The sequence below is a fragment of the Oncorhynchus gorbuscha genome, linkage group LG11, assembly GCF_021184085.1.
Source record: "Oncorhynchus gorbuscha isolate QuinsamMale2020 ecotype Even-year linkage group LG11, OgorEven_v1.0, whole genome shotgun sequence".
NCBI classification, from domain to species: domain Eukaryota; kingdom Metazoa; phylum Chordata; class Actinopteri; order Salmoniformes; family Salmonidae; genus Oncorhynchus; species Oncorhynchus gorbuscha.
Window position 1 is genome coordinate 6,185,997 of NC_060183.1, and position 13,741 is coordinate 6,199,737.

At 50.2% G+C, this 13,741-nt stretch overlaps 1 protein-coding gene across 1 annotated transcript in view; it reads left to right on the plus strand.

The window, feature by feature from the left end:
* Positions 1 to 13,741, plus strand: part of LOC123989594 (CSC1-like protein 2) — a 94,959-nt gene that overhangs the window by 61,343 nt on the left and 19,875 nt on the right. The window contains exons 15-20 of the mRNA XM_046290719.1: positions 1,006 to 1,159; positions 2,690 to 2,796; positions 6,158 to 6,244; positions 7,508 to 7,573; positions 9,741 to 9,903; positions 10,895 to 11,000. Coding sequence (XP_046146675.1) covers positions 1,006 to 1,159; positions 2,690 to 2,796; positions 6,158 to 6,244; positions 7,508 to 7,573; positions 9,741 to 9,903; positions 10,895 to 11,000 — 683 coding nt within the window. The remainder of the gene's footprint in view (positions 1 to 1,005; positions 1,160 to 2,689; positions 2,797 to 6,157; positions 6,245 to 7,507; positions 7,574 to 9,740; positions 9,904 to 10,894; positions 11,001 to 13,741) is intronic.

Below are 13,741 nucleotides of genomic sequence, written 5' to 3' on the forward strand. Positions count from 1 at the left end.
GTACAGAGTCAATGTGGAGGCTATACTATGGTACAGAGTCAATGTGGAGGCTATATACAGGGTATTACGGTACAGAGTCAATGTGGAGGCTATATACAGGGTATTACGGTACAGAGTCAATGTGGAGGCTATATACAGGGTATTACGGTACAGAGTCAATGTGGAGGCTATATACAAGGGGTACAGGTACAGAGTCAATGTGGAGGCTATATACAGGGGGTACAGGTACAGAGTCAATGTGGAGGCTATATACAGGGGGTACCGGTACAGAGTCAATGTGGAGGCTATATACAGGGTATTACGGTACAGAGTCAATGTGGAGGCTATATACAGGGTATTACGGTATAGAGTCAATGTGGAGGCTATATACAGGGTATTACGGTACAGAGTCAATGTGGAGGCTATATACAGGGTATTACGGTACAGAGTCAATGTGGAGGCTATATACAGGGGGTACAGGTACAGAGTCAATGTGGAGGCTATATACAGGGGGTACAGGTACAGAGTCAATGTGGAGGCTATATACAGGGGGTACCGGTACAGAGTCAATGTGGAGGCTATATACAGGGGGTACCGGTACAGAGTCAATGTGGAGGCTATATACAGGGGGTAGTGATTGGGTGCTAGGAATATGGGACCAGACACTAAACTAGGTACAAACACTGCTATAATTGGTAAACGGTTCACCTGATATGGATGAAAATACCTTAAAACTTAAGCTGACAGTCTGACCTTTAACCTCATTGTCGTTGTATTTTCAAATCCAAAGTGCTGGAGTGCAGAGCCAAAACAACAAACAATGTGTCGCTGTCACAATAATTACAGAGGACTCTGTAAATAGAGGCGCAGACTGTTGTTGGTCATGGACATTTGGTTAAAAGTCATGGAGAAGTAATGGATTTTTAAAAACTTTTCAATCTGTGAAAATGTGTATAAACCCTGTAAGGATGATCATTTTGTGTTCTATATTGATTGATTGACCTGTCCTCTCCTGGTTTCTCCCAGGGAGCATCTGTCAGTTGGAGGGTTCCCCTGGTGGCTGAGATGCTTCATCATCAACTGTATCCTCTTCCTCCTCCTCTTCTTCCTCACAACCCCCGCCATCATCATCTCCACCATGGACAAGTTCAACGTCACCAAGCCTGTCGAGTACCTCAACGTGAGTCACCTTTGACCTCTCTTTCTGAAGCTCAGGAGGTTGAATGTCAGTGTGTGTCCCAAACAGCACCCTATTCCCTATTTAGTGCACCCTATTCCCTGTTTAGTGCATCCTATTCCCTAGTTAGTGCACCCTATTTAGTGCATCCTATTTCCTAGTTAGTGCACCCTATTTAGTGAACCCTATTTAGTGCACCGTATTCCCTATTTAGTGCACCCTATTTAGTGAACCCTATTCCCTATTTAGTGCACCCTATTTAGTGAACCCTATTCCCTATTTAGTGCACCCTATTCCCTATTTAGTGCACCCTATTCCCTATTTAGTGCACCCTATTTAGTGCACCCTATTCCCTATTTAGTGCACCCTATTCCCTATTTAGTGCACCCTATTCCCTATTTAGTGCACCCTATTCCCTATGTAGTGCACCCTATTCCCTATGTAGTGCACCCTATTCCCTATTTAGTGCACCCTATTCCCCATTTAGTGCACCTTATTCCCTATTTAGTGCACCCTATTCCCTATTTAGTGCACTATATAAGGAAATAAAGTGCCATTTGGGATGCAGATCAGTTTGACCCTTTTCACACGACTGAATCAAGCCTCCACCGGACTGGTTACACACCCACCATGCTGTATCTGAGCTGGACAGGAGCCAGCAGAGTATGGTTTGGTTGACACGATAGTGGAAAAGGGGCATTAGTCTGTGTACTATAACTAACCTTAACTGTTAACCTTCATCTGCAATATTCCACCCCTCCATCCTCTACCTCTGTTCCTCTTCCTCTACCACTCTTCCTCATCCTCTACCTCTCCTCCCTCTCTTCCTCTCCTTCCTCTCTTCCTCTCCTTCCTCTCTTCCTTTACCTCTCTTCCTCTACCTCTCTTCCTCATCCTCTACCACTCTTCCTCATCCTCTACCTCTCCTTCCTCTCTTCCTCATCCTCTACCTCTTCCTCATCCTCTACCACTCTTCCTCATCCTCTACCTTTCTTCCTCATCCTCTACCTTTCTTCCTCATCCTCTACCTTTCTTCCTCATCCTCTACCTCTTCCTCATCCTCTACCACTCTTCCTCATCCTCTACCTTTCTTCCTCATCCTCTACCTTTCTTCCTCATCCTCTACCTTTCTTCCTCATCCTCTACCTTTCTTCCTCATCCTCTACCTTTCTTCCTCATCCTCTACCTTTCTTCCTCATCCTCTACCTTTCTTCCTCATCCTCTACCTTTCTTCCTCATCCTCCCTTTCTTCCTCATCCTCTACCACTCTTCCTCATCCTCTACCACTCTTCCTCATCCTCTACCTCTCCTCCCTCTCTTCCTCTCCTTCCTCTCTTCCTCTCCTTCCTCCCCTTTACCCTCTTCCTCATCCTCTACCCTCCTGCTCTCTTCCTCATCCTCTACCTCTTCCTCATCCTCTACCACTCTTCCTCATCCTCTACCTTTCTTCCTCATCCCCTACCTTTCTTCCTCATCCTCTACCTCTCTCCCTTTCTTCCTCATCCTCTACCTCTCCTCCCTCTCCTCCTCCAGAACCCCATTGTGACCCAGTTCTTCCCCACCCTGCTGCTGTGGGCCTTCTCCGCCCTGCTACCCACCATCGTATACTACTCTGCCTTCTTCGAGGCCCACTGGACACGGTATCATTCTCTCTCACTCACACACACACTGGACACTGTACGACTCACACACACACACTGGACACGGTATCATTCTCTCTCACTCACACACACTGGACACGGTATCATTCTCTCTCGCACACACACATTGGACACGGTATCATTCTCTCTCGCTCACACACACACTGGACACGGTATCATTCTCTCTCACTCACACACACACTGGACAAGGTATCATTCTCTCTCACTCACACACACACTGGACACGGTATCATTCTCTCTCACTCACACACACACTGGACACGGTATCATTCTCTCTCACTCACACACACACTGGACACGGTATCATTCTCTCTCACTCACACACACACTGGACACGGTATCATTCTCTCTCACACACACACACACTGGACACGGTATCATTCTCTCTCTCTCTCACACACACACTGGACACGGTATCATTCTCTCTCTCTCACACACATACTGGACACGGTACGACTCACACACGTTATGCTAGTCCATTGTATCTGATGATGACTCCCACTTCTGAGTTAACAGTGAATTATTTGGTGAGAGACCTGGCCGTGTGGTGCCAGGACAACAACCTCTCCCTCAACGTGATCAAGACAAAAAGAGCTGATCGTGGATTACAGGAAAAGGAGGCCCGACAACGCCCCTTCCCCCTCAGGAGACTGAAAAGATTTGTCATGGGTCCCTAGATCCTCAAAAGTTCTACAGCTGCACCATCGAGAGCATCCTGACTGGCTGCATCACCGCCTGGTATGGCAACTGCTAGGCAGTGCTACAGTGTGTATGGCCCAGTACACCACTGGGGCCAAGCTTCCTGCCATCCAGGACCCATATACTAGACGGTGTCAGAGGAAGGCCCACCCAAGACATAGACTGTTCTCTCTACTACCGTACGGCAAGCGGTACCGGAGCGCCAAGTCTAGGTCCAAAGGGCTCCTTAACAGCTTCTACCCACAAGCCATAAGACTGCTGAACAATTAATCAAATAGCCACCCAGACTATTTAATATTTACGAGACCCACAAACTCCTGAGCTGTTTTTGCTGTCTCTTTGTGCTCCTCTCCTCCTAACCACCTCTGTCCACCTCTGACCACCGTTCTGGCAGAGCTGTCGCCAGCTGGAACGGTCGGCAGCAGCATCCTCTAGGTCTGTGGGGTTGATGTTGCACTTCTTCAGCAGCGTTTTCATCTGCCCACCCACCCCCTAGGGCTGAAGTATAGCTGGCCATACAGGATCTTCTGCGGCGAGCACTCCTGAGACATTCTAATGACATGCCCAAGCCAGCGCCGCTGGTGCTGGGTGACCATGGCCTCCATACTCTTATAGTTGGTGCTGGGGGACCATGGCCTCCATACTCTTATAGTTGGTGCTGGGTGACCATGGCCTCCATACTCTTATAGTTGGTGCTGGGTGACCATGGCCTCCATACTCTTATAGTTGGTGCTGGGTAACCATGGCCTCCATACTCTTATAGTTGGTGCTGGGGGACCATGGCCTCCATACTCTTATAGTTGGTGCTGGGTGACCATGGCCTCCATTCTCTTATTGTTGGTGCTGGGGGACCATGGCCTCCATTCTCGATACTCTTACAGTTGGTGCTGTGGGACCATGGCCTCCATACTCTATACTCTTACAGTTGGTGCTGTGGGACCATGGCCTCCATTCTCTATTCTCTTACAGTTGGTGCTGGGGACCATGGCCTCCATTCTCTATTCTCTTACAGTTGGTGCTGGGTGACCATGGCCTCCATTCTCTTACAGTTGGTGCTGGGTGACCATGGCCTCCATTCTCTTACAGTTGGTGCTGGGTGACCATGGCCTCTATACTCTTACAGTTGGTGCTGGGGGACCATGGCCTCGATACTCTTACAGTTGGTGCTGGGGACCATGGCCTCCATTCTCTATACTCTTATAGTTGGTGCTGGGGGACCATGGCCTCCATACTCTTATAGTTGGTGCTGGGGGACCATGGCCTCCATACTCTTATAGTTGGTCTTACCAAGTATTTCTGTATGGGTCACACGGTCGCACCAGGTGAATCCCAGGATGCACTGCAGGTAACTTATGTGGAATCACTCGAGCTGCTTGTTGTGTCGACTGTAAGTGACCCAGGCTTCACGGCTGTAAAGTGACCCAGGCTTCACGGCTGTAAAGTGACCCAGGCATCACGGCTGTAAAGTGGCCCAGGCGTCACGGCTGTAAAGTGACCCAGGCTTCACGGCTGTAAAGTGACCCAGGCTTCACGGCTGTAAAGTGACCCAGGCTTCACGGCTGTAAAGTGACCCAGGCTTCACGGCTGTAAAGTGACCCAGGCTTCACGGCTGTAAAGTGACCCAGGCTTCACGGCTGTAAAGTGGCCCAGGCGTCACGGCTGTAATGTGGCCCAGGCGTCACGGCTGTAATGTGGCCCAGGCGTCACGGCTGTAAAGTGACCCAGGCATGATGCACGCCATTGCTGGCGGAGGGTAGCAGATGTGGAGCACTGAGCAGAGCACTGAGCTGATAGATGCCTTCTTCTGGGTCCATGGAATCCTCTGAGCTGATAGATGCCCACTTCTGGGTCCATGGAATCCTCTGAGCTGATAGATGCCCACTTCTGGGTCCATGGAATCCTCTGAGCTGATAGATGCCCACTTCTGGGTCCATGGAATCCTCTGAGCTGATAGATGCCCACTTCTGGGTCCATGGAATCCTCTGAGCTGATAGATGCCCACTTCTGGTCCATGGGATCCTCTGAGCTAATAGATGCCCACTCCTGGGTCCATGGAATCCTCTGAGCTCAGAAGAGGCTCATTCTCCCTCAGCCTTTCAGCGAGAGAGAGACGGAACTCATCCCTTACTGCAGCTTTCTCAAGCAGGGTACAGTGCAGGCAGCTCTTACTGGACTTCTGAGGGGAGGGAACATATTCTCACCTGGAATTTAGCCAGCATTCCTCCGGTTTCCGGTTTGATGACTTCACCAAGGTCGGAAGAGGATACCGGCGGCGCAAAGGAAGTTATTTAAAGTGCTGCTTGAGGGTGCATTCCTCCTGGGGGGGGAAACCCAGGAGGACCAGTATCTTCCACAGCTGCAGGAGGCTGCCGGACCAGTGGATCAGTGGATGTTTATGTCCTGTGTATATATAATGAATGAAGAACTACATTATATCATTAACTAAGTATTCTCTGTTGTCACCTGGTTAGCCTGGTCCCAGATCTGTTTGGTGCTGTCTTTCCAACTCCTATGGTCCAGTATGTAGAAATTTGGCGAACCAGCACAAACTGATCTGGGACCTGTCTTACCTGGTAGAGCCATAAAGAGAGCTGTGGGTATGTAATGTTGATCGTTTTGACTTTTCCGTGTATTCTAATAGGTCTGGAGAGAACAGGACCACCATGCATAAATGTTACACCTTCCTCATCTTTATGGTCTTACTGCTGCCCTCTCTAGGACTCAGCAGGTACTACATGTCTTTTTTAAATAAATTAATATCATATTTATTTTTAGTTATTTTTTTATTTTTATTTCACCTTTTATTTAACCAGGTAAGCTAGTTGAGAACAAGTTCTCATTTACAGCTGCGACCTGGCCAAGATTAAGCAAAGCAGTTCGACACAAACAACAACACAGAGTTACACATGGAGTAAAACAAATATATATATATATATATATATATATATATATATATATATATATAATATAATATATATATATATATATATATATATATATATATATATATATATATATATATATATATATCAAAGTAGGCATACATTTGACATAGATGTGGTCCCGGGAATCGAACCCACTATCCTGGCGTTGCTACAACGTTTTGGGACAGTTTCCCGAACACAGATCCTGACCTAGCCATGGACCAAAATGTTCTTTCAATGAAACTTTCAATCCTATAAGAAGCCTTGTATGAGCCAGGAATAGCCCATAGGGCAAGGAGCCTATCTCCTGTTTCTGTAGTGAGACAGCTTGATGTACCAGGACACCCCCTGGACAGGACACTAGTCCATCTCCTGTTTCTGTAGTGAGACAGCTTGATGTACAGGACACCCCCTGGACAGGACACTAGTCTATCTCCTGTTTCTGTAGTGAAACAGCTTGATGTACCAGGACACTAGTCTATCTCCTGTTTCTGTAGAGAGACAGCTTGCTGTACCGGGACACTAGTCTATCTCCTGTTTCTGTAGTGAGACAGCTTGATGTACCAGGACACCCCCTGGACAGGACACTAGTCTATCTCCTGTTTCTGTAGTGAGACAGCTTGATGTACCAGGACACCCCCTGGACAGGACACTAGTCTATCTCCTGTTTCTGTAGAGAGACAGCTTGATGTACCAGGACACTAGTCTATCTCCTGTTTCTGTAGTGAGACAGCTTGATGTACAGGACACCCCCTGGACAGGACACTAGTCTATCTCCTGTTTCTGTAGTGAGACAGCTTGATGTACCAGGACACCCCCTGGACAGGACACTAGTCTATCTTCTGCTTCTGTAGAGACGGCTTGATGTACCAGGACACCCCCTGGACAGGACACTAGTCTATCACAGGGTCTTACCCACAATCCACCTCCTTAATGCTGAGTGCCAAGCAGATTCACATCATGTCCCATTGTTTTGAGTGTTTGGAGTCTGTCCCTTTATGGTCCCATGGACTCTAATACGATCATTAAACTCCAATTCCTCTGACAACTGAACTGTTTCCTTCCAGTCTGGACGTTTTCTTCCGATGGCTGTTTGACAAGCGCTTCCTGGCTGACGCTGCCGTGAGGTTTGAGTAAGTAGCAGTTCCTAGTTCCTCTCTATGTTTTTTCCTAGGTTCCCGCCATCTAGAGAGCTTTGAGCCTTTACCTTGTGCACTGTGGTCTCTGCTGTCCCACGTCCTGGCTCGTCGGGCCACGTTCTGGCTCCTCGGGCCACGTTCTGGCTCGTCGGGCCACGTTCTGGCTTGTCGGGCCACATTCTGACTCGACATCTAAAGCTGTCAGTCTTATCTTAGTGGTGTTTGTAACAGTTATCTATCTTCGACCTGTCTATAATCAGAACACCATATATTCTGATGTGTCCCTAATGGAACCAGCTGGTCTTTGTTTAACTTAGTCTTTTAGGAAGAGCTGAACCCCTAGCAGCCTAGCCCCCCCCTGTTCAAATCGTATCCTACAAGATCCGGAATACTGACCAGTAATTGCACCACCTGGTGTCCCAGGTCTAAATCAGTCCACCTGGTGTCCCAGGTCTAAATCAGTCCACCTGGTGTCCCAGGTCTAAATCAGTCCACCTGGTGTCCCAGGTCTAAATCAGACCACCTGGTGTTCCAGGTCTAAATCAGACCACCTGGTGTCCCAGGTCTAAATCAGACCACCTGGTGTCCCAGGTCTAAATCAGACCACCTGGTGTCCCAGGTCTAAATCAGACCACCTGGTGTCCCAGGTCTAAATCAGACCACCTGGTGTCCCAGGTCTAAATCAGACCACCTGGTGTCCCAGGTCTAAATCAGACCACCTGGTGTCCCAGGTCTAAATCAGACCACCTGGTGTCCCAGGTCTAAATCAGACCACCTGGTGTCCCAGGTCTAAATCAGACCACCTGGTGTCCCAGGTCTAAATCAGACCACCTGGTGTCCCAGGTCTAAATCAGACCACCTGGTGTCCCAGGTCTAAATCAGACCACCTGGTGTCCCAGGTCTAAATCAGACCACCTGGTGTCCCAGGTCTAAATCAGACCAGATTATAGGGGAAGAGTGAAACTGACTTTAAGGTCCAGATCTAAATTTGATGGGGTTAGAGCCTGGTGGTGTGGGTTGGAGCCTGGTGGTGGGGGTAAGAGCCTGGCGGTGGGGGTTAGAGCCTGGCGGTGGGGGTTAGAGCCTGGCGATGGGGGTTAGAGCCTGGCGGTGGGGGTTGGAGCCTGGCGGTGGGGGTTGGAGCCTGGCGGTGGGGGTTGGAGCCTGGTGGTGGGGGTTGGAGCCTGGCGGTGGGGGTTAGAGCCTGGCGGTGGGGGTTAGAGCCTGGTGGTGGGGGTTAGAGCCTGGTGGTGGGGGTTAGAGCCTGGTGGTGGGGGTTGGAGCCTGGTGGTGGGGGTAAGAGCCTGGCGGTGGAGCCTGGTGGTGGGGGTTGGAGCCTGGTGGTGGGGGTTGGAGCCTGGCGGTGGGGGTGGAGCCTGGCGGTGGGGGTTGGAGCCTGGCGGTGGGGGTTGGAGCCTGGTGGTGGAGGTTGGAGCCTGGTGGTGGGGGTTGGAGCCTGGTGGTGGGGGTTGGAGCCTGGTGGTGGGGGTTGGAGCCTGGTGGTGGGGGTTGGAGCCTGGCGGCGGGGGTTGGAGCCTGGCGGCGGGGGTTGGAGCCTGGCGGTGGGGGTTGGAGCCTGGCGGTGGGGGTTGGAGCCTGGCGGTGGGGGTTGGAGCCTGGAGGTGGAGGTTGGAGCCTGGTGGTAGGGGTTAGTCATTAGAATGAGTTGCCACACCTGGCCAACAGGGTTAGAATGAGTTACCACACCTATTCAATTGTCTCACAAGTGCCTAGGGTCTGAGATTCAGTGAGTAATATTGTTGTTGTGATGTCATTTCCTGTCTTTCCCTCATAATCTAACATTGTATTTCTTATCTTAGCCTTGTTTGTGCTAGAGGAGATCATTGTCACCTGACAATCAGACAATCAGAATCCATATTCTATCATCATATTGTGTCTTTACGGATCTGTCTGTTCTTTGGGTTTTAGCTTAGTCCTCTAGGGGGAAGTTAGTCTTTAATACCCCCCTTTTACACTATTGTCCCGACCGGTACTGGACTGGCCTGGCGACACGTCCCACATCGTTTCACAAACATGCTGGAAATGGTCACGTGACTAGAACAGAACATATCAAATCCAGCATAGGATGGTTCTGGTTGACACGATAGTGTGAAAAAGGTATGTTATTATTGTGATGTCATTTCCTGTACCCCCCCCCCAGGTGTGTGTTCCTGCCTGACAACGGGGCGTTCTTTGTGAACTATGTCATCGCGTCGGCGTTCATCGGTAACGCCATGGATCTGCTGAGGATCCCTGGTCTGCTCATGTATATGACCCGGCTGTGTCTGGCTCGCTCTGCTGCAGAGAGACGCAACGTCAAGAGGGTGAGTAGAGGAGCGCCACCTGGTGGCCAGGAAGACCTCAGTCACATAATAAACTACACCTCGTAATTAACTACATCTCATAATAAACTACATCTCATAATTAACTACATCTCATAATTAACTACATCTCATAATAAACTACATCTCATAATAAACTACATCTTATAATTAACTACATCTCGTAATAAACTACATCTCGTAATTAACTACATCTCGTAATAAACTACATCTCATAATTAACTACATCTCGTAATAAACTACATCTCATAATTAACTACATCTCGTAATAAACTACATCTCATAATTAACTACATCTCGTAATAAACTACATCTCATAAGTAACTACATCTCATAATAAACTACATCGCAACTAGGATGCACATAGTTATATCAAAGTGACAAGATAGTCGACCGACCGCTCTAACAATGAGAATAAATGTACTGATTTGGGGCCGCTTCACTTCTTCCTCTCTGGTGAAATGCTACTGGTTCTGGGTCAAATCCATTACAAAACAATCAATTCAGGAAGTAAACTGAAATTCCAATAAGGAGAGCAATGAGGAAGTTGGAATTTCAATTTACTTCCTAAATTGAAATGGAATGAACCCCAACCATGACAAGCTATGCTTTTGTTGAACTGAGGCTTCCCTATGGACATATGATAATATCCTCCTGTTAACGTGTGTCTCTCTGCATCATCAAGTTTTCCCAATTCTATAATTATATCTCTATGTTCTGCAACACTAAGCGAATGAGTTGCCATTCTAATATTGTATTTCTGTACTTTACAGCACCAAACGTATGAGTTCCAGTTCTATGACTATATTTCTATGCTCTGCAGCGCCAGGCGTATGAGTTCCAGTTCTATAACTCTATTTCTATGCTCTGCAGCACCAGGCGTATGAGTTCCAGTTCTATAACTCTATTTCTATGCTCTGCAGCACCAGGCGTATGAGTTCCAGTTCTATAACTCTATTTCTATGCTCTGCAGCACCAGGCGTATGAGTTCCAGTTCGGGGCGGCCTATGCCTGGATGATGTGCGTCTTCACTGTGGTCATGACATACAGCATCACCTGTCCAATCATCGTCCCCTTCGGTGAGCTGAGATCCACAGTTACTAACTGGTTTAGTGAGGTGATGTATTGTCCTGACTCATCGTCCCCTTCGGTGAGCTGTGGTCAGCCAGCATCATCCCCTAACCAGCCACTAGTCTACTCAGCTGTGGTCAGCCAGCATCATCACCTAACCAGCCGGCTAGTCTACTCAGCTGTGGTCAGCCAGCATCATCCCCTAACCAGCCACTAGTCTACTCAGCTGTGGTCAGCCAGCATCATCCCCTAACCAGCCACTAGTCTACTCAGCTGTGGTCAGCCAGCATCATCCCCTAACCAGCCACTAGTCTACTCAGCTGTGGTCAGCCAGCATCATCACCTAACCAGCCGGCTAGTCTACTCAGCTGTCGTCAGCCAGCATCATCCCTAACCAGCCACTAGTCTACTCAGCTGTGGTCAGCCAGCATCATCACCTAACCAGCCACTAGTCTACTCAGCTGTGGTCAGCCAGCATCATCCCCTAACCAGCCGCTGGTCTACTCAGCTGTGGTCAGCCAGCATCATCCCCTAACCAGCCACTAGTCTACTCAGCTGTGGTCAGCCAGCATCATCCCCTAACCAGCCGCTGGTTGGGGTAGACAGTGTTGAGGAGCTAGGGGGGTAGACAGTGTTGAGGAGCTGGGGGGGTAGACAGTGATGAGGAGCTAGGGGGTAGACAGTGTTGAGGAGCTGGGGGGTGGACAGTGATGAGTAGCTGGTTGGTAGACAGTGATGAGGAGCTGGGGGTAGACAGTGTTGAGGAGCTGGGGGTAGACAGTGATGAGGAGCTGGTTGGTAGACAGTGATGAGGAGCTGGTTGGTAGACAGTGATGAGGAGCTGGTTGGTAGACAGTGATGAGGAGCTGGGGGTAGACAGTGATGAGGAGCTGGGGGGCTAGACAGTGATGAGGAGCTGGTTGGTAGACAGTGATGGGGAGCTGGGGGTAGACAGTGTTGAGGAGCTGGGGGTTAGACAGTGATGAGGAGCTGGGGGGGGTAGACAGTGATGAGGAGCTGGTTGGTAGACAGTGATGAGGAGCTGGTTGGTAGACAGTGATGAGGAGCTGGGGGTAGACAGTGTTGAGGAGCTGGGGGTAGATGGTGATGGGGAGCTGGGGGTAGACAGTGATGAGGAGCTGGGGGTAGACAGTGATGAGGAGCTGGTTGGTAGACAGTGTTGAGGAGCTGGGGGTAGACAGTGATGAGGAGCTGGGGGTTAGACAGTGATGAGGAGCTGGGGGGTAGACAGTGTTGAGGAGCTGGGGGGGTAGACAGTGATGAGGAGCTGGGGGGTAGACAGTGATGAGGAGCTGGTTGGTAGACAGTGATGAGGAGCTGGGGGGTAGACAGTGATGAGGAGCTGGGGGTAGACAGTGATGAGGAGCTGGGGGTAGACAGTGTTGAGGAGCTGGGGGTAGACAGTGATGAGGAGCTGGGGGGTAGACAGTGTTGAGGAGCTGGGGGGTAGATGGTGATGAGGAGCTGGGGGGTAGACAGTGATGAGGAGCTGGGGGTAGACAGTGATGAGGAGCTGGGGGGGTAGACAGTGATGAGGAGCTGGGGGGTAGACAGTGATGAGGAGCTGGGGGTAGACAGTGATGAGGAGCTGGGGGTAGATGGTGATGAGGAGCTGGGGGTAGACAGTGATGAGGAGCTGGGGGGTAGACAGTGATGGGGAGCTGGTTGGTAGACAGTGATGAGGAGCTGGGGGGTAGACAGTGATGAGGAGCTGGTTGGTAGACAGTGATGAGGAGCTGGGGGTAGACAGTGATGAGGAGCTGGGGGTAGACAGTGATGAGGAGCTGGGGGTAGACAGTGTTGAGGAGCTGGGGGGTAGACGGTGATGAGGAGCTGGGGGGTAGACAGTGATGAGGAGCTGGGGGTAGACAGTGATGAGGAGCTGGGGGTAGACAGTGATGAGGAGCTGGGGGTAGACAGTGATGAGGAGCTGGGGGTAGACGGTGATGAGGAGCTGGGAGGTAGACAGTGATGAGGAGCCGGGGGTAGACAGTGATGAGGAGCTGGGGGGTAGACAGTGATGAGGAGCTGGGGGTAGACAGTGATGGGGAGCTGGGGGTAGACAGTGATGAGGAGCTGGGGGGTAGACAGTGATGAGGAGCTGGTTGGTAGACAGTGTTGAGGAGCTGGGGGTAGACAGTGATGGGGAGCTGGTTGGTAGACAGTGATGAGGAGCTGGGGGTAGACAGTGATGAGGAGCTGGGGGCTAGACAGTGATGAGGAGCTGGTTGGTAGACAGTGATGGGGAGCTGGGGGTAGACAGTGTTGAGGAGCTGGGGGTGGACAGTGATGAGGAGCTGGGGGGTAGACAGTGATGAGGAGCTGGTTGGTAGACAGTGATGAGGAGCTGGTTGGTAGACAGTGATGGGGAGCTGGTTGGTAGACAGTGATGAGGAGCTGGTTGGTAGACAGTGATGAGGAGCTGGGGGGTAGACAGTGATGAGGAGCTGGTTGGTAGACAGTTATGAGGAGCTGGTTGGTAGACAGTGATGAGGAGCTGGGGGTAGACAGTGATGAGGAGCTGGTTGGTAGACAGTGATGAGGAGCTGGTTGGTAGACAGTGATGAGGAGCTGGGGGTAGACAGTGTTGAGGAGCTGGGGGTAGACAGTGATGAGGAGCTGGGGGGTAGACAGTGTTGAGGAGCTGGGGGTAGACAGTGATGAGGAGCTGGGGGGGTAGACAGTGATGGGGAGCTGGTTGGTAGACAGTGATGAGGAGCTGGGGGTA